This window comes from Cricetulus griseus (assembly GCF_003668045.3).
Source record: "Cricetulus griseus strain 17A/GY chromosome 1 unlocalized genomic scaffold, alternate assembly CriGri-PICRH-1.0 chr1_0, whole genome shotgun sequence".
Classification (NCBI taxonomy): domain Eukaryota; kingdom Metazoa; phylum Chordata; class Mammalia; order Rodentia; family Cricetidae; genus Cricetulus; species Cricetulus griseus.
Window position 1 is genome coordinate 213454118 of NW_023276806.1, and position 20565 is coordinate 213474682.

At 37.5% G+C, this 20565-nt stretch overlaps 1 protein-coding gene across 4 annotated transcripts in view; it reads left to right on the forward strand.

The window, feature by feature from the left end:
• The window catches only part of Thsd7a (thrombospondin type 1 domain containing 7A), a 402619-nt gene that overhangs the window by 205226 nt on the left and 176828 nt on the right, over window positions 1-20565 (forward strand). For all 4 annotated transcript variants that reach the window (XM_035450549.1, XM_027389923.2, XM_035450550.1 and 1 more), the window contains exon 3: window positions 19652-19900. In XM_035450549.1, the coding sequence (XP_035306440.1) occupies window positions 19652-19900 (249 nt within the window). The remainder of the gene's footprint in view (window positions 1-19651; window positions 19901-20565) is intronic.

The following is a 20565-nucleotide window of genomic DNA, read 5'->3' on the forward strand; positions in this document are numbered from 1 at the left end:
TTTCTTGTACTTCAAATGTTGATTTAGTTAGATTTTCTATAACATTTGAAAAAAATTAATAAAGAAAAAGTTGAATTAACAATATCTTCCCAGTTTTGACAGATGTGTACTGAAGGGTGAAACATGATGTTCACATATTTGCTTACTCAAGACCAGATTACACTTCAATTTACAACTCAAATTCTTATCTGTCTTATACCATGTCAGACAGGCATTTAAACAGAGTCTGGCCTCCTCTCATTATTAGTCTCCTTAAGCATATTCTTCTATGCAAGAGTAACTGGGAAAAGTTTCATTATATATAAAAAACACATTTGAGATTACAAAGTGCACATCTTGGAGCATAGTGGAAAGGAGTTACGTGCTAAACATATTACCAACACAGGGCAACTTCCATCAAGTGGAAAAAAAATGTTCTAGCGGGAATTTTTTTCCAGCTGAAATGGCTTTTCATTTTCCCTCTTTATTACAATTTATCTAAAGATGTTGATTTTAAAATCCTATTTCTGAATTTCTATCCTGTGCCTCATGAATCCTTTGAGACTGTATTATAGAATGGCAAACAGAATTATCTTCTTTCAAATGAGTTAGATTTCTCACTTCACTCTGTACAGAAAGAACTAAGCATATTGTGCTTTCCATTCGATTCGCATACATCAAGAAGTTATTAAAGGGTTATTGAGTGTTGGGTAAGATGTTTTAAAGTACTATCTATTTCTCAAGAACTCTTTATCTATTCCAATTCCAGGCCTTGTCTCCACTTTTATTAGAAATAAAATACTTTTTACTACCTTCACCTACAACATTTATGACGATTTCTTCTTGTTTGTCTGCATTATATAGTTCATCAATTGAGTATATGCTGTAATTTATTTCCCTACACTGAAGCAAAATAAGCTAATGATTAAAGGAGGCCACAATAAAATCTTCGAGAGAGTATAAAAGTGAACTTAGAATAAGTACTACTTCACATGCAGACATTTAGAGGAAATGGAGTCAATAAATGACTTACTGTCCTTTTCTACATTAGGAGAGGTAACAAATTTTTACATGATCTTTTGTATTACTAAATAATTACACAAGATTGTAACAGAAATGTTGCCCTCTCCCAAACATTAACTCTTCTAATAAATTTTTGAGCCACTGGAAAAGTTAATTTCATCATAGGAGAATATAATGGCAAAAAGAAATACTCCACTTTAATGTTAATTCATTAAGACATTACTTTCAAAAGCTACACAGTGCTGGTGTTACTCATTAAAATAAACTTCCAAAGAGAGAAACCATAAGAAAACTAACTGATGATATTCTGAACTAAAATTTCGAGTGCAGACTCCACACTCTGTGTAAAGCTTAAATGGCAGCTGTCAGGATGCTAAACCATTCTATGTGGACTTATACAGTAGCTCTATGTATTCCACAATATTGTCATTTATTAATTTAAATTTGATATCTTATATATTCCCTTATTAAAACCAGACTTGAATGAAAGTTTCAAGGACTTTAACAAGTGTTTGACAGATTTATGAACCTGATCAAGAGCTTCAAAGAAATGAGCAGATTTCATCAACAGAAAGACATCCATGTGGCAGTGCTTTGTACTTGTGAGATGATGGAGACAGTGAATCAGGAAGGTCAGGTGGAAGGGTTCTGACTGGGGACATTCTGACAAGGCAGCCACTGTGGGCTTCCAAATTGATGATTAATGGAATTGTATATAGAAGTACTAGAACTGCCCTTCTGCCTGAGCAATGTGAGGTAGTGCCTCCTAAACCAGTCAGAAAGAGGAAGACAATTGGTTCATGACTTTAAAGTTAAAATGGATATTACTGGGTGATTTCAACCAGTGCATCCTATCCGGGTTTGTAATGCTTTGTTGCTAAGCTGAATAGAAGAGATTTGAAAATGAAGAATCACGAGGAATTGGAAAACCAAAACAGGAAAGTTTCAGGAAATGATGCTGGAAACTGGGCATCAATGTGTTCATAGTAAGTAGAGATGGGAACCATGGGGTACGATTTTCTACTGCTTTGGTAAAAAATATCATGGCCAAAATCAACTTAGAAAGAAAAGGCTTAATTTGGCCTTTAAGTTATAATCAATTGTCAGGGGAAGCCACAACAGGAACCTAAGGCAGGAACTGAAGCAAAGACTGGAGGAACACTGCTTACTGGCTTGCTTCCCATGGATTTCTCAGTCTGCTTTCTTATACAACCTGCAAACACCAGAAGTATCAATACCCACACAAATCATTAATCAGTAAAATGTCCACAAACTTCCCTTATAGACCAATCTGATGGAGTCAATTCCTCAACTGAGATTCCCTCTTTGGAGATGCATCTACATTTGTGTCAAGTTTACAAAAACCAGCCAGCATATAGAGCCATCGTGATGTCTCGCTGGGTAAAGTCCTTGCTACACAGGCATGAGATACTCAAGTTAGATCCACAGCACTCATGTAAAAAGCCAGGTAATGTGGTATGACCTGAAATCATCACAGCATTGGGAAGTGAAGCAGTTGGAGACAGGAGGATCCTGGAGGGTCACTGTAAGGTGACATAACCAATCCATGAGCTCCAAATTTAGTAACAGTCTCTGTCTCAAGTGTTAAAGTAGAGCATGATAGAAGGAGACACAAAACTTTGACCTCTAGGCACACAAGAGCACTTGGAAACACAGAGAGGTGCAGAAAGAAAGAGGAGTGATGTTTACAATTACTTTAGGTCAGGTCAGGTCTGTGGGTGTTTTTCTATGATTGTGAAAATTTATAAAGAAGATACTGGGTATTATCAATTAGTGATCAAAATCAAGAAAGATTGACAGTATTTTTCAACAATTTCATCAACTTTCCTCAAATTGTATGAGTTATGAATAGCATTTTCTGATTGGGTTTCTATAATTTTCTATAATAATTTGAATGGAGTGGACACAAGGGCCTCCAAATTGTCCAAGCAATTACAAATAGACCATTCTCAAGGTAATGTAGATAAGATTTTGTAGTCATTACCCATGTCCTAAAATTTTTACCTCTGACTTCTTTTCCTTAACTCAGAGATATGATACTTTGTTTGTCTCTGTCATTTATCATAAAATTTATATGCCAAATAGCAAATTTTGAATAAATATTTGTTATTCCACTTTTAAATAATGAATACCTAAGACTTTCCCCATAGTCATAGTGTCCTACTCTTCATGGTTAGTACAAGCATTGGAAACAGAATTCTTTGGATTATGCTGACCTCGAACTCATTGAGATCTGCCAGCCTCTGCCCCACAAATGCCTACATTAAAGTGTGTGTCATCACAGCCAAGAAGCAGAATTCTTACAGGCAAAGTTCCCGGTAAAAGTTCCCTTACCTTTGATAAGTATTGCCAAAATTAGTCATATCATTTTCTGTCACTTTCACAGTCTTAAGGAGTTTTTACCTATTTCTGAAAACAGGTTACAGTTTTTCACTTGGAGTGGATTTGGGAGTCAGCCATGAATTTTCAGTATGGTGGCTGGACCAGCCTGGAGATAAGGAAGCAGCTGCATGAAAGCTTTTGCTGTGTGTAAAAGGATGGAAAACTTAACACTTGCTCTTCAGGGAGGCCTCACTGCTATAGCAGTTTATCCCGTTAGGAAACATGCACCATGCTGCTATCGTCAAATTCAGCTGCTGACCGGCAATGTGGCCCTCAGCTTTAATAGGGAGCATACGATCACTCCAGCTGGCAGGTGACATCAGCTGGCAATGTTCCCAAACAACTCAACAGAAGATTTTCAAATATCAGAGCAAGGCAAAGACCTCTGTCATTTTTAGAAAAAACATGATTTTAATGTGCATGAATTTGCTTCCATAGGCATCATTACCTCTGTTCTGTTGGATACTGTGAAAGAAAGGGATGATTGATAATAAAATTCAGAGGGTTCCTAAAGGTGTTCAATAAAAATGAATACAGAAACAATAAGGTATAGGAAACACAATATTATGCTAGAGGCAGAGTTTCAACTTGAATATACATATAAGTGAAAGAAGTGTCTAAGAAAAGTCTCAACTAAATATAAACCAATTAGTATTTAGGTTGGTTGATTAACTTATAAAATCCTAAGGTATACACATTTATTGACGAAAGGAAATTTGTTGATCTTTTAGTAAAATGTAATTAATTACACCATATTTAAAGACCATGAGGTAGAGTCTTCATTAGCTATTCAGGGTTCTGTAGCATAGGATCAGCCGGGTGGGACATTCTTAGGTCCCTTGACTCCAAACATAGCATTCATCACTTTCTGACACAATGCAATTTGGTGATTAAGAAAACCTGAGAAGCCTTCTGCTCATTAGTATTGAAAAATCATAGTATAAAAATATGCATATAAAAATATACAATTAACATTGTATTCTAGCATAAAATCTCTGAGTGTAATTTTGAAATCTATACCTGTAAGTTAAGAGACCTCAGATGTAATAGCCAATTGCCAATGTTGGTAAAAGAGAAAAATGTATCCACCTAAAAATGCATGTCAGTTTCTTTTCTTTCCCTAAGCTTTATACTTTGGTAGCCAAGAATAAAGTAAAGAAAGTACTTTCATTCTTAGGACAAGACATTTCATGAGACAGCATCAATGACCATTCCAGCACAACCAAATATTCAATCCTGGGCATTTTGTATAATGAAAATTGAACAATACTTTTAATACTTACACAAAATTGTATTTGGTGACATTGTATATGTTGGGAAAGTTTGTTAATATTAGGCAGTAACAACACACAATTTCTCCTCTATAGAAAACCCTCTAGTGAACTTAAGACATGCCAGTAGATTTATTACCATCTTGAGAGAAGAAAAACTTGTTCTTTAATAGAATAAGAATATTTTAAGGGTTGGGTACAGACTAAGTCAACAGGGAGTTAAAATTGACATACTGTTATATTGTTTATAGATAACAAGTCCCTAAATGAAAAAAGATTCATATTTATGAACAGTTATATACACTTTTCACAGTGTAATTCTCAAGCAGTAAAGAATTATCTTGTTTGGGGAGGGGGCCACATATGGGTTGGCTTGCCAACAATCCAGCTCCTATGGTTCAGAACATTTCAGATCACCTGAGTGGAAGCATCAGAGTTTGGGATTTGATTTTTGTTTCATTTCCTACTGATAAAATAACAGGGTTGTACAATGTCTACTGTGTCTGTTATGTTATTCATGCCTCTGTCGACATACTAGACATTCTTCTTCAGTTGAGTCCACTGAATATTCAATGTGTGTGTGTGTGTGTGTGTGTGTGTGTGTGTGTGTGTGTGTGTGTGTAGCAGTGCATCTATTAACTCCTACAAAATAACCTTAGCGCCTGTTTTCAACTGACATAGAAGACCTTTAAAAAAAAATCTCTTGCTTTCGTATATGGCACATGTTTTTGCTACCAAGACTCTAATGGAATTTCTGCACTGTGAAGTCTGAAAGCTAAGGCTGATGTTTCCCAAAGGTACTTGCAACCAGGTGTCTGAATGTGATTTAGATTCCAGCAGCAACGTATGCTAGCACTTGGCGTCCGAGCTAAGGGCAGTAGAAAGAAGAAGCACATACATTTCATGGAACAGCTGGTGCCAGAAACAGCAGAGTTGTCTGTAGGTACAGAAAACTTCATAAACCAGAGAAACACCAGTGCAGTTCTCAGTGCTGAAAGTTGCTAGGAAACATTTGCATAGCTTTCTGCTCCAGATTCTTAAATGGTTTTGGTTAATCAGCCGTCTGCTAACAAATTCTGACTCCATGTGAGATCTACTTATATGATACTGCTTGTGAGAAGTAGGGTTACCTTGATTTGGATTCATTTGCCAGCTATAAATACTGGCTGGTTTACACTTGTTTGGCAGTGAATATAAGTGAATCATCTCTATTGATTCTAAAACTTCACTACCCAAGGAGATCTCATGAGGATTTTGTTAAATGCCAGGCTCTAGTTCAGTTGTTTAGAAAGAATCTTAGAATTCACATGTACAAGAAGATCACATTTAGAGGTCCACAGACCCAATAGAGAAGCAAACTTCACATTTTACTAGGCCACAGGAACAGCTTCCACTTACAGATTATAGGCTGCTGGTGCTAAAATTATAGCCTCATGATATCATTTAACGTTAAACAATAGCCTCCTTTATTTTTCCTATTTTTCAATATTAGGAAATATAAAAATCTTTTGATATATTCAGATCTGTAGATATAAACAACAGGGAGGGAGGCAAAGAGAGAGCAGAGACAGAGACAGAGACAGAGAAAGAAAAAGAAAGAAAGAGAAAGAGAAAGAGAAAGAGAAAGAGAAAGAGAAAGAGAAAGAGAGAGAAATATCACAGCAGAGAATACAAATAGCATTCACAAATACCTATTTTGACCATATGTATTCTACTTACTTGGAAAGATCCTTTTTATATGTTTGTGCGGTGTGTGCGTGTGTGTGTGTGTGTGTGTGTGTGTGTGTGTGTGTGCATTCATGTGAGTTTGGTGTACATATGACAGATCATGGATTTGAAGGTCAGAGGACAACCTGAGTCCTGACCTTCTGCTTTCCTTATTTGAAACAAGGTTGCTCTCATTGTTGTTATTCTGCACATGCAAGGCTATCCTGAGCTCCTGGGATTTTCCTGTCTTCACCTCTAATCTAGCTGCAAAAGCACTAGAATTATAAACATGTACTACCATTCCAGTCTTAACATGAATCTTGAGGATTTAAACTGGGCCCTCATGCTTATTCCAAAAGCTATCCTCTTAACCTAAGGGCACATGATTTTTACTTGTTTCTTTGTTCATTTGCCAGTAGGTAATTATACCACGTTGGCAATCTGTTAGTTTCATCTACTTTCCACGAGGAAGATAATCCTTCAGGAACTGTTTTGAGGAGGAAAATACATGATACGCTTGGAGACTTTCTAGGAACCATCTATATCATCAAGAACCTCAGAATTTGCTTAGAGGCAAAGGAGGTGGGTGGTAGGAGACGGAGACCCACAGTCTAGGCTACTTTCTTCTGAGGACAGTGAGAAAATGGGCAGTTGCTCAGGCTGCTAGAGAACCCAGATAAGAGTTAATTTTATCAGCTGACCTTCTAAGAAAGCAATGGAAATAGTGAAAGATTCCCGACAGCCTTTGTTATCAGATAGGAATGTTTGAACTTCATTTTAGGATAAGAAAGTGTTGGGGGGTCCTATTTAAGAAGATAAAGAATGACAACATCCTTTCAGAAAATTTAATCAGCAGCCTTCAGAAGAAGGTAGTTTTCTTGAGCACAGTCATCACTAAATGGACTGCAAAGTTGTTTTTGTTGCAAAGATTTAAATAGCTTCTATTTCTAATAGAATATAGCATGAATTAACAGAGTTGAAATAAAATGAATTTAGCATTTTTCAGATTGAGGAAAATCTCTGTTATCACTGGAGGAAATCTTTGAATACAAATTCCAGTTTGCTGGTCAATTTTCAGTATTTATCTGGTTTCCCTCTCCAATAAAAGGTGTATTTCGTAACATCTGCTTCTCTCTCAAAGCCAGAGTTTTGTTCTAATCAGCACTGGCCATCTGGCTCTCCTATGAACACCACATAAAGGAAAGAAAGCTGTCACAGTGACCGTAGCATCCTCATCAATGCATCATTTGTCCATGTCTTCACTTCCCACAGGGGCACAATGTATTTGGTTCCATAAGGATCCAAAATGTATTTATCCTTTGTGCCTCGTGATGTTAGCTTTTTTCTGGCCAGGATGAAGCAGAGAATTACTGATGGTTGAAGATGAATAATCCAGTAGGCATGAATGATCTTGTGATACAATTTAGCCTCATTAATAATCATGAACTAACACAACTAAACATAAAAGAGTGTTTATGGAGCCACCATGATCATCTGTAAAGCAATGTATGAAAGGAACAGATCTAAAATGAGCCCAGATGTGCGATCCCACCTCTGTCACTACAACTTTGGTTGTGAGTTTGTAATTTATACTTACACACACATATATGCCATTGAAGACTTTCAGCAATACTCTGATCCTTGGATAAGACTTATTACTGTGTGCATCCCTGGTTAATCTACATCAAGTAAGGATGTGGCTGCTGAGACTTGTAGTGAAATATCCCCCCCCACCCCCGCCCTCACCTGTAGCACTGGCCACGCCCCTTTGGGCATGCTCACAGTTGAGGATATGACAGGGAGTGAGCTTAGGTTGGGGATCTGGGTAGGTGGCTCTTTCTTGTGTTGGGTTGGGTCACAGGGTGCCGCCTGTGCTAATCCTCAGAGTAGGAACCTGCAACGGCCATCTTCTTCTTTAAGTGACTTCTCCATGAAATAAATTAAATTTAAGTTATATTTGAGCCTGGTCCCATAAATCATTATCCGTGCCTCCAAAGAGACTAGAAAACTCTTTCTAGTGTTGCTAGAAAACTGGTACTTCTTGGTTATCCTTTTGTAATTGACTCATTTTTGCCAGACTCAAAGCTAAAAGTGTCTAAGATTTCAATGACTCCTTCCAGACTGTTGGTCAAAGAGTTTCTAATTTCACTTCCTTCATAGTTCATAATAGTTTTAGTGTTGCTACTATTGCTGACACCCTCATTATTGCCATCAGCAGAAAGATCTGCTAATTTCTAGTTGTGTGGTACGGAAGAGCTATAAAGATTATATTAACTCATTTATAAAATAAATCAATCACACCCAAATGAATCTCCTGGGGAAAGACATGTAGATTGTTTTGTTTGTTTTTCTTTTCATTTTTTTTATTAGTTCAAATAAGGAACAAGCTTGTTTCACTTGCCTATCCCTTCTCCCTCTCCCTCCCTTCACCCCCATCTCTCCTTCCCCACCCCCAACCTACCCCCCACCCCATGCACCCTCCACTCCCCAGGCAGGGTAGGGCCCTCAACCAGGGCTCCGCAAAGTCCACCACATCATCCTGGGCTGGGCCTGGGCCCTTCCCCATGTGTCCAGGGCAAGAGTGTAACCCTTCACGTGGGATGAGCTCTCAAAGTTCCTTTTTACACCAGGGAAAAATAATAATCCACTACCAGGGGCTTCCAGGAGTGCAGAGGCCTCCTCATTGACATCCATGTTCAGGAGTCTGGATGTGTCCTGTACTGGCCTCCCAGACAGAATCTGGGGTCGATTCGCAGGCAAATGGATAGAACTAGAGGTGAGGTAACCCAGTTACAAAAAGACAAACATGGTATGTACTCACTCATATATGAATTTTAGACATAGAGCAAAGGATTACCAGCCTACAATCCTCTTCGACAAAGAAACTAGGAAACATGAAGGACTCTAAGGGATATAGGAATGGACCCCAGGAATGTTTGTTTGTTTGTTTTAGAAAATTGGTGTAATTTATTAATAGTCATTTTCTTTTTAACAATATTTTAGTTTTGAAATTTTTATATATTTATTCAATGAGTCTTGTGAACATATCCACCTCTGGTTCATTTCCAGAAACTCCTACCAGAGTCAACCAAAACATCTTCCTCTCAATAACATGACCTCATTTTTATTAGTTGTATGTTAACTCATTTAATTCAATTAGTGCTATACATATGTACATGCCATGCCCCAGGTATTGATCTCAGACCTGTGCACAAAAGAACTGAGCTAAGTGAATGATGATTTTATTTTTAAAATATGAAAAACCTGCCCTTTACTGCTACTGTGCTGTTTCAGTTTTTTCCAGCATACTCCATTTTTAAAAATACAAAAAACAAACAAAAACAAAAAACAAACAAACAACAACAACAAAAAAGTAAAAAACAAAATCCCAGAAGACAGCACAGTTCTGTTACTCTTGTGGTACTTGGGACCATTTTTTTTTTAATTAGTTTCTCAGTCATCATCTGGGAGGAAACCATTCTGAGCAACATTGTTAAAAACAGCTCTGATCAAGCACGGTCATAACTGTGTAACATAAAGCAGGTCCACATATGAGTGAGTACATATCATGTTTGTCTTTTTGTGATTGGGTTACCTCGCTCAGAATGGTTTCTTTGAGTTCCATCCATTTTCCTGCAAATTTCAAGATTCCATTATTTTTTTCTGCTGAGTAGTACTCCATTGTGTAAATGTACCACAATTTCTCTATCCATTCTTCAGTTGAGGGGCATCTAGGCTGCTTCCAGTTTCTGGCTATTACAAATAATGCTGCTATGAACATGGTTGAACAGATGTCCTTGTTGTATGAATGTGCTTCTTTTGGGTATATGCCTAGGAGTGGAATTGCTGGATCTTGTGGTAGACTCATTCCCATTTTCTTGAGGAGTCGCCATACTGATTTCCAAAGTGGCTGTACAAGTTGGCACTCCCACCAGCAGTGGAGGAGTGTTCCTCTTTCTCCGCATCCTCTCCAGCATAAACTGTCATTGGTATTTTTGATTTTAGCCATTCTGACAGGAGTAAGATGGTGTCTCGAAGTTGTTTTGATTTGCATTTCCCTGATGACTAAGGATGTTGAACACTTTCTCATGTGTCTTTCAGCCATTTTAGATTCCTCTATTGAGAATTGTCTATTTAGTTCTGTACCCCACTTTTTAATTGGGTTGTTTGGTGTTTGGGGGAATAGCTTCATGAGTTCTTTGTATATTTTGGAAATCAGCCCTCTGTCAGATGTGGGGTTGGTGAATATCTTTTCCCAGTCTGTGGGCTGCCATTTTGTCTTGCTGACTGTGTCCTTTGCCTTACAGTAGCTTCTCAGTTTCAGGAGGTCCCAATTTATTAATTGTTGATCTCAGTGTCTGTGCTTCTGGTGTAATGTTCAGGAAGCAGTCTCCTGTACCAATTAATTTAAGGGTATTTCCCACTTTGTCATCTAATAGGTTTAGTGTAGCTGGATTTATATTGAGATCTTTGATCCATTTTGCCTTAAGTTTTGTGCTAGGCCTGGGACTAAATGCAGTCTTCTACCTGTCTGAAACCAGTTATGCCAGCACCATTTGTTGAAGATGTTCTCTTTGTTTCCGAATATATATTTGGACTGTTTGTCAAAAATCAGGTGTTCATAGGTGTGTGGGGTAATATCAGGTTTTTCAACTCTATTCCAATGGTTTACCTGTCCATTTTTGTGCCAATACCAAGCTGTTTTCAGGACTATAGCTCTGTAATAGAGCTTGAAATCAGGCATGGTGATGCCTCCAGAAGTCCCTTTATTCTACACGGTTGTTTTGGCTATCCTGGGTCTTTTGTTTCTCCATATAAAGTTGAGAATTGTTCTTTCAAGGTCTGTGAAGAATTGTGTTGGGATTTTGATGGGGATTGCATTGAATCTGTAGATTGCTTTTGGCAAGATTGCCATTTTTACTATGTTGATCCTACCTATCCAACAGCATGGGAGATCTTTCCATTTTCGGGTATCTTCTTTAATTTCTTTCTTTAGAGACTCAATAATACTTACGGTACAGGTCTTTCACTTTTTTGGTTAGTGTTACTCCAAGGTATTTTATGTTGTTTGTGGCAATTGTAAAGGGTGATGCTTCTCTGATTTCTTTCTCCACCAATGTGTCATCTGTATATAGTAGGGCTACAGATTTTTTTTTGAGTTAATCTTGTATCCTGCCACTTTGCTGAAGGTGTTTATCAGCTGTAGGAGTTCCCTGGTTGAGTTTTTCGGGTCACTTTAATGTAGACTATCATATCATCTGCAAATAGTGAGAGTTTGACTTCTTCCTTTCCGATTTGTATTCCCTTGATCTCCTTTTGTTGTCTTATTGCTCTAGCTAGAACTTCAAGGACAATACTGAAGAGAGTGGACAGCCTTGTCTTGCCCCTGATTTTAGAGGAATTTCATTGAGTTTCTCTCCATTGATGTTGGCTGTTGGCTTGCTGTATATTGATTTTATTATGTTGAGGTATGTTCCTGTTATCCCTGATTTCTCCAGGACCTTTATCATGAAGGGATGTTGGATTTTGTCAAAGGCTTTTTTGTCATCTAGTGAGATGATCATGTGATTTTTTTCCTCAGTCTGTTTATATGGTGGATTACATTGATGGATTTTCATATGTTGAACCATCCTTGCATCCCTGGGATGAAGCCTACTTGATCATGGTGGATGATTTCTCTGATATGTTCTTGGATTCGATTTGCCAATATTTTATTGAGAATTTTTGCGTCAATGTTCATGAGGGATATTGGTCTGTAGTTCTCTTTCTTAGTTGTGTCTTTGTGTGGCTTGGGTATCAAGGTTATTGTGGCCTCATAGAAAGAGTTTGGTAATGACCCTTCTGCTTCTATTTTGTGGGATACTTTGAGGAGAATTGGTATTAGCTGTACTTTGAATTTCTGGTAGAATTCTGCACTGAAGCCATCTGGTCTTGGGCTTTTTTTTGGTTGGGAGACTTCTAATGACTGCTTCAATTTCATTAGAGTTTATAGGTCTATTTGAGTTGCTTATCTGTGCTTGATATAATTTTGGAAAGTAAAATCTGTCCAGAAAATTGTCCATTTCCTTTAGATTTTCAAATTTTGAGGAATATAGGTTTTCAAAGTATGACCTGATGATTCTCTGGATTTCCACTGTGTCTGTTGCTATGACCCCCTTTTCATTCCTGATTTTATTAATTTGCATATTCACTCTTTGTTGTTTGGTAAGTTTGGATAAAGGTTTGTCTATCTTGTTGATTTTCTCGAAGAACCAACTTTTTGTTATATTGATTCTTTGTATTGTTCTCCTAGTTTCCATTTTATTGATTTCAGCCCTCAATTTGATTATTTCCTGGCATCTGCTCCTCCGGGGTGTATTGGCTTCTTTGTTTTCTAAAGCTTTCAGTTGTGCTGTTAATTCTCTAGTGTGATTATTCTCCTGTTTTTTCATATGGGCATTTAGTGCTATGAACTTTCCTCTTAGTACTGCTTTCAGAGTATCCCATAGGTTTGGATATGTTGTGTCCTCATTCTCATTGAATTCTAGGAAATCTTTAATTTCTTTTTTTTATTTCTTCCTGGACCCATGAATTGTGCAATTGGCTGTTACTTAATTTCCATGAGATTGTAGGTTTTCTGTAGTTCTTTTTGTTGTTGAATTCTAATTTTAAAGCACGGTGGTCTGATAAGACACAGGGGGTTATTTCAATTTTTTTGTACTTGTTGAGGTTTGCTATGTTGCCAAGTATGTGGTTGATTTTAGAGAAGGTTCCATGTGGCGCTGAGAAGAAGGTAAATTGTTTTGTATCTGGGTAGAATGTTCTATAGATATCTGTTAAGTACAATTGAGCCATAACTTCTATTAGTTCATTTGTTTCTTTGTTAAGTTTCTGTCTGGTGTTCCTGTCCAGTGGTGAGAGTGGGGTATTGAAATCTCCCACTATAAGTGTGTGCGGTTTTCTGTGTGATTTGACTTTTAGTAATGTTTCTTTTACAAACGTGGATGCCTTTGTATTTGGGGCATAAATGTTCAGAATTAAGACTTCGTCCTGATGGATTGCTCCTGTGATGAGTAGGAAATGACCTTCTTCATCTCTTTTGACTGATTTTAGTTTAAAGTCCAATTTGTTGGATGTTAGGATTGCTACCCCAGCTTGTTTCTTGGGTCCATTTGATTGGAAGATCTTTCCCCAACCTTTAATTCTTAGGTACTGTCTGTCTTTGAGGTTGAGGTGAGTTTCTTGTAAGCAGCAGAAGGAAGGATTCTGTCTTCTTATCCATTCTGCTAATCTGTGTCTTTTTATAGGGGATTTAAGACCATTAATGTTGATGGATATTAATGACCATTGATTATTGTTCATTCTTGTTTGTTTTTGATTTGGTGATGGTGGCAAGATTATATGTGGGATTCTATCCCTTTTTTCTTTTGACTGTTGGAAAATTGGGATTTTCTATTGCCTATGTTTTTCTGGTTGTAGTTAACTTCCCTGGGTTGCAGTTTACCTTCCAGTACTTTCTGTAGGGCTGGATTGGTGGATATGTATTGTTTGAATCTGGTTTTATCATGGGATATCTTGTTTTCTCCGTCTATAATGATTGAAGCTTTGCTGGGTATAGTAGTCTGGGCTGGCATCCATGGTCTTTTAGTGTAGATAGAATATCGATCCAGGTCCTTCTGGCTTTCAGAGTTTCCAGGGAAAAGTCAGGGGTGATTCTGACAGGTTTGCCTTTATAGGTTACTTGACCTTTTTCCTTTTCTGCTCTTAATATTTTCTCTTTGCTGTGTATGCTTGGTGTTTTGATTATTATGTGGCGAGGTGACCTTTTTTTTTTTGGTCCAGTCTATTTGGTGTTCTGTAGGCTTCTTGTATTTTCATTGGCATGTCTTTCTTTAGGTTGGGAAAATTTTCTTCTATGATTTTGTTGAATATGTTTTCTTCACATTTGAGTTGGATTTCTTCACCTTCTTCTATACCTATTATTCTTAGGTTTGGTCTTTTCACAGGATCCCATATTTCCCCGATATTTTGTGTTAGGGATTTGTTGGACTTGAGATTTTCTTTGGTTGATGAATTTAATTCCACTCCTGAGATTCTCTCTTCCATCTCTTGTATTCTGTTGGTTATGCTTACATCTGTAGTTCCTGATCGTTTACCCAGCTTTTCTATTTCCAGCATTGCCTCAGATTGTGCTTTCTTTATTGTCTCTATTTCAGTTTTTAGGTCTTGAACTGTTTCTTGTATTTTTTGGTTTGTTTTGTCTTCAATTTCTTTAAGTGATTTTCTCATGTCCTCATTTTCCTGAAGATGTTTTTAAGGTCATTCTCTTCTGGTTCATCTGCATTGTGATGTTGAGGTCTTACTGGTGTATGGTTCCTAGTCTCTGGTGGTGTCATATTGTGTTTTCTGTTGTTGGATGAGCTTTTACCTTGTCCTCTTCTCATCCTTTCTTCTGGTGGGTGTAGCAAGTGTTTCTTGTTCTCTTGGTGGAGGTGGGACCACGGTTCCCTTCTGGTAGATGCAAACAGATCCAATACTCTGATGTTGGTTCTCTTCTAGTGGATGGAGGTGTCACTGTTACCCGGGTGTGGGCAATGTCCGGGCATGCCGGGTCCCACCGGGAGGGTGGTTGGAGGCAGAGCTGTCATTGGGCTTGGCTTGACTGCTTGCTAAGAAAGATCTCAGAGGTCTCAAGGGAAATAGAAAAGGAAACAAAAGCTTACTTAGCTGTAACCAAGTTGAACTATTTCCTCATAAAGTTGTTCTGAGCATAAAGTTATTCACTGTTTTACACACTTCCCAGACATAGAGGTTAGAAAATTATTTGTCAGACATTAATAAATACATTTATTATGACTACCAGTCATTGTGAGAGTCGCTGTATTCAACCTTATATTTTTGTTAATTCTCTCACCTTGCTGTATGGCATTTCATAAAACCCAAATACCTCGTTTGGTTACAAATCTTTTAATGGAATACTCACCCATAGCAGGTCATTTATTTTTTACAAAAATTTTAATTTAAGAAACTCTTCCGACTACCCATCCAACTCTTCCTAGCACCATGCCTCTCCCTCTCAAATTCAAAATCTCTTCTCATATATATATATATGAGTACACATGCATACGTAACATACTGAGCCCATTTAGTGTTGCCCATATGAAAAAAAAAAAAAAATATATATATATATATATATATATATATATATATATATATCCCACATTGGATGGAATAACCAACGGGGAATCTAGTTCCTGGAGGAAACTAATTCTCAATCGTTTAGCAACTGCTGTTCACCCATAGCTCTTCATCTAGGAATGGGGACCATGTGGATATATCCTGTCCATCTTGACATGTCAGCTGGTGTTTTCATATGCTCATCTTGTTTAAACAATTACATTGTGGTGATTTCATAGGTGCATCTTTCCCTTCTAGTCAATGGGACATTATCTTGCAGCCACTGCTTTGGTCTTCTGATTTTTCCAGTCATTCCACATGCTCTTCTGCAAGCCACAAGTGTAGGAGTAGCATTTCAGATTCATCATTTGGGGCTGGATACTCTATGATCTCTTATCCTATACATTTTTTTTTTGGAAACTGTCTTTGTGGGGCTACAGTGGGATCCAGCCAAACAGCCCCAGGTTCCTACCTGAGTGGGGGACTGTGGATGACGGAACTGCTAGCTAAAAGGGGGTTAAGAACCCAAGACAGAGAGAAAGGATAGTTGTCAGGAGGGCATATCCAATCCATACTGAATTCAACTTAGTTTATTTTTACACCATCTTATGTATTCAACAGTGAGGACAAAATGGCAGAAGACTTCTATTATCATGTATAAAGGGCAGAGATTTACTTCCCTGAATCATCTAGGTATATGGTAGCCATACCTGCCATCTGGCCTTCAGCTTCCAGAGTAAACACACCTGAGCACAAGTCTACTGTCATTTAGTTAAAAGACATCCACTGCAAAGGCCAAGATATCCTATAGCCACCAAGCTATAGACTTAAGAACATAAGGACATTTTTAAACTCTCTGACCATTAGTCAAAATGAAATGATCTCCTTTTCATAGGTCATGACACATTTTGAAGAGTTGTAGATCTTTCTAATAGTCTCCATAGTGGTAAAAGAGGTTTTTTTGTTTGTTTTGTTTTCTTTTCTTTCGTTTTTTGATGAGGGGTGAGAAATACACTTGACTTGGGTATAAGCAGAGGCATTCAGGAAGCCAGAGTTACATTGTTGTATAAATATAGCAACAGCAGATTCTTGGTTGCAGTCTGTGGATTTTCTAGTCCTGGGTACCTGGCTTTGTTTATAGTATCCAGCATGAACTCTGTTGAGCAGTTCTTGGTTACCTCTAAAATAAAAGTACCACCATTTTGCTGTTTTAGATATCTTACAAGCCTAATCATTGATGTGTTTCATAAGCTTTATGATGGGTAAGACTGGCAGTTAGTTGCTCCTTACCCTTGGCAATTGCATAGTACCTCCAATTCTGTGAGAACCAGTCCTCAAGGAAGTGCCCCAAATCAATTTAGTATCAATCATTCTACTTACCAAGATCAAAGTCTGTGGATCTTCAGCAATACAATCTTACTTTTAAGTTTTGGAGGTAAATGGAGAGGAATAGCAATAGTCTCTATTATTTTAAAAGATTTTTATATTTCTCCAATCAAAAACTCATGGGGAGGTTTGCCATACCTGGTCTGGGGTTTTATTAAATGCTATATGATTCTTGAGTGGAGCCCCACCACTTTATGGGGTGCAACTTTATTGAATATATATGTACAATAAAGTTACACCCCATAAAGTGATGTGTGTGTGTGTGTGTGTGTGTGTGTGTGTGTGTGTGTGTGTGTGTAAACATATTTTAAGTAAGCATAAAACAATGTTTCTGTCTTTCAAGGATCCTTAGTATTATTTATCTCCCCATCTCCCATTTTCCGCTGCATTACCCTTTCCTCCTGGTTAAAGTCCTTCCTCATTAACCCATTACCCACCTCCTAACACCTGTCTCTTACTGTGACCCCTCCCTAGAACTCCTTCTCCTCTCCTGCTTCCATGGTCCCTTTCCTCCTCTATATTGTTAGGATACTTCAGGCTATATGCTCAAATCTGACGATTCAAAACTAGGACAGACAAATAAGAGACCTCATATAGCATTTTTCTTGCTAGGTCTGTTTGACCTCACTTAGTATAATAGTTTACAGCTCCATTAATTTACCTGAAAATTTCCTGGTTCATTTTTTTTATTTATAGCTAAATAGTTTCACAGTTTACTACATATTTATTACCCATTCATCAATGGAGGAGCATTTAGATTGTTTGCATTTCCTAGCTATTTTGCCTATAATGGCAATAAAGAGTTATGTTTAAGCGTAGATCTCTGGGGTAGATTATAAAATTCTTTGGGTACACGACAAGGAGTGGAATAGAATCTGACAAATAATTCTGAGACGTATGGGGGGAAAGTATTCTCAACCACTGTTTGGTGGTATTACAAATCAGTACAGCCATTATGAAAATCAGTGTGGAGAGCTCTAGAAAGGCCAGAAGTACCATGGACTGTCTTACACTGGACCTCCATGAGTGCCTGCAATGTCAGCAAAGCTTTTTGTTTAATAGATTCTTCTCTCACACAAAACATGCCAACAACAATTTCCCCTCCCTCCACTCCTCCCAAATTCCTGCCCACATCCCCTTTCTCCCAGATCCACTCCCTCTCCATTTCCTCTTCATGAAATTCTAAGAAACAACAACCAAAGACAAATAAAACAGGATACAATGAGACACAGCAAAAGCTCCCATATTGAGGCTGGACATGGCAACCCAATAGGAAGAAAAGAGTCCCAAGAATAGTCAAAAGAGTCAGAGACACACCCACTCCCACTGTTTGGAGTTTCACGAAAACACAAAGCTCATCAGAAAGTTGCTCATCACCAAGAAAATTCACAATGTTATACCTAAGGAGACCATTAATGCCAGTACTTATGTAACACTGGAGCACAGGTGGCCTTTGCTCTGGTGTAGGGAAACAGAACTAACTCACAGGCCTCCTTTTAACCATCCTCCGATGATTTTCTGCTCAGGCTTTTCAGGATCAACAAACTGGCTTTGAGGTTTTCAGCTCTAATTTTATTGTGGGAATAGAGGTATGATTAGGATAACAGGACGTAATCGTTAGAGTAAAATGGACCTGCCTCCATCTCTGGGTAATTAGAACAAATGAATATGGACCCTGATTGAGATGGAATGATCAGTGACTTCTCCATCAGGCTGGGTAACTATGATCACAACAGGTTGCCTCTGTGACTGTGCATACAGTATTGGTTACTGAGTCTGGACAAGAGTCCAACTAAGAGTAAAATTCCAGAAAAACTCAAACTATTTGGACCATTACCTCTTGACATCCATAATGCCATCTTTTGCTTTATTTGTTGATATTACAATTTTGAATCCAATATGCCTCAGATTCAAAGAGAATTAAAAAGACAATAATTTGAATACAAATACATTATTGGTAAGATATATATTTACAGTCTCCTCAGAGTTTGCCTCTCTTATAGGTAGGAAATAGATCATTATTTTGAAAATATTATTGAGTTCTTAATCAGGATAGTTACAGAATTTCATATTAGTTAGACAGACTGGAGACATGGCTTCTCCAGAGGACCAATGTTTAGTTCTCAGCATCCACATCACGGAACACACAACTATCTGTCTCCAGCTCCCAAGAATCAACTACTCTCTACTTGGCTCTGCACATACCATAGACTCACAAACTTATACACAGACAGATACAAAATGAAATTTAAAAATGTATAAATTAGAAAGGTTGATATATCTGGATAACCATATATTACAACTGTAAGTCATAACTGACAAAATTATTTTAAGACACATATTAAATTATGATTTCCAGTCCAAAAATACTGAAGCTAGGAAGTAAGAGTTTTAGGTTTCTTCTTTTCTAAATTAAAATAAACCTAGAATGAATAAGATCAAGGGGATAAACTCAGCTTTGGTCAATTTCACTGACTCTTCTTTATTTTCTACTTCTTATGAGTAGATTAACAACTCCACCCTGCAAAATGAGTTGAGGCAAATATTAATGTTGGCTTATTTTTCCACTGCACTTTGCAAATGTTAACATATTTTCAGTGAAACTGTCAACCCCAGGTCCACTTAGAAATTCAAACATCCAAGCTGATTTTATTCTGAGGTGTTGAAAACAAAGTTTCCAACTGTGTATGAGTCTGAGGTAAAAGATACCAATTGCTTTGTTACAGCTTTTGCCAACAAGAGAAACTGCCCATGACTTTCCAGTCCTGTGTGATCACTAAAGAGTGCCAAGTGTCTGAATGGTTGGAATGGAGCCCATGTTCAAAAACATGCCATGATGTCACATCCCCCACTGGCACTCGTGTAAGGACAAGGACCATCAGGCAGCTTCCAATTGGAAGTGAAAAGGAATGTCCAGAACTTGAGGAGAAAGAACCCTGTTTGTCTCAGGGAGATGGAGCTGTCCTCTGTGCCACGTGAGTAAAACTGAGAGTGTTGTGTCCTCAGATGGCATGCCCCTTTAGCTCTCTGATATTTGAAAAATATTTGAAACTTGTTATATAAGTATTCTGACTTAAAATACTGTTTCAGACGTAACAAAATAGAAATGGTGAATGTTTTGAACCTACTAAGAAGAAACCTTGAGTATCTCATTACAAAGTTTATCCAATAAAAATGTGCTTCTTCTACCGTATGAAAATGTATTTAACAACTACACTTCTAAATCTCCATAAAGGCTAGATTTTAAAAGCAATTCTTTTAGAGTATTCTATAATATTCGTTGGTGAATTATTTTAGTAAATGGCATATAATGAGGACATTAGATTGGACAGGGTATGTATTTCTTGGTTGCAATTAGTCAGCACCATCAGTAGAGATACAGTTGGTATGTAAATGAGTGTGTCCATGTTCCCATAAAAATTTATTGACAAAAGTAAGGGACATGTTAATTTTGTCTTTGGTCCACTATTTGTCAACATCCAAACATTGAAATCACAGATTCCTGTGACATACTAAAATTTATTAATGTATATAGCAATTTTAATGAAGTAGAATAAAAACAACTGCACCAAAATTAAGGGATTTTTTTAAGTGTTTGGAGTTGTAGAGATTTTGGTTTTTGTTTGTTTCATCACAAGCA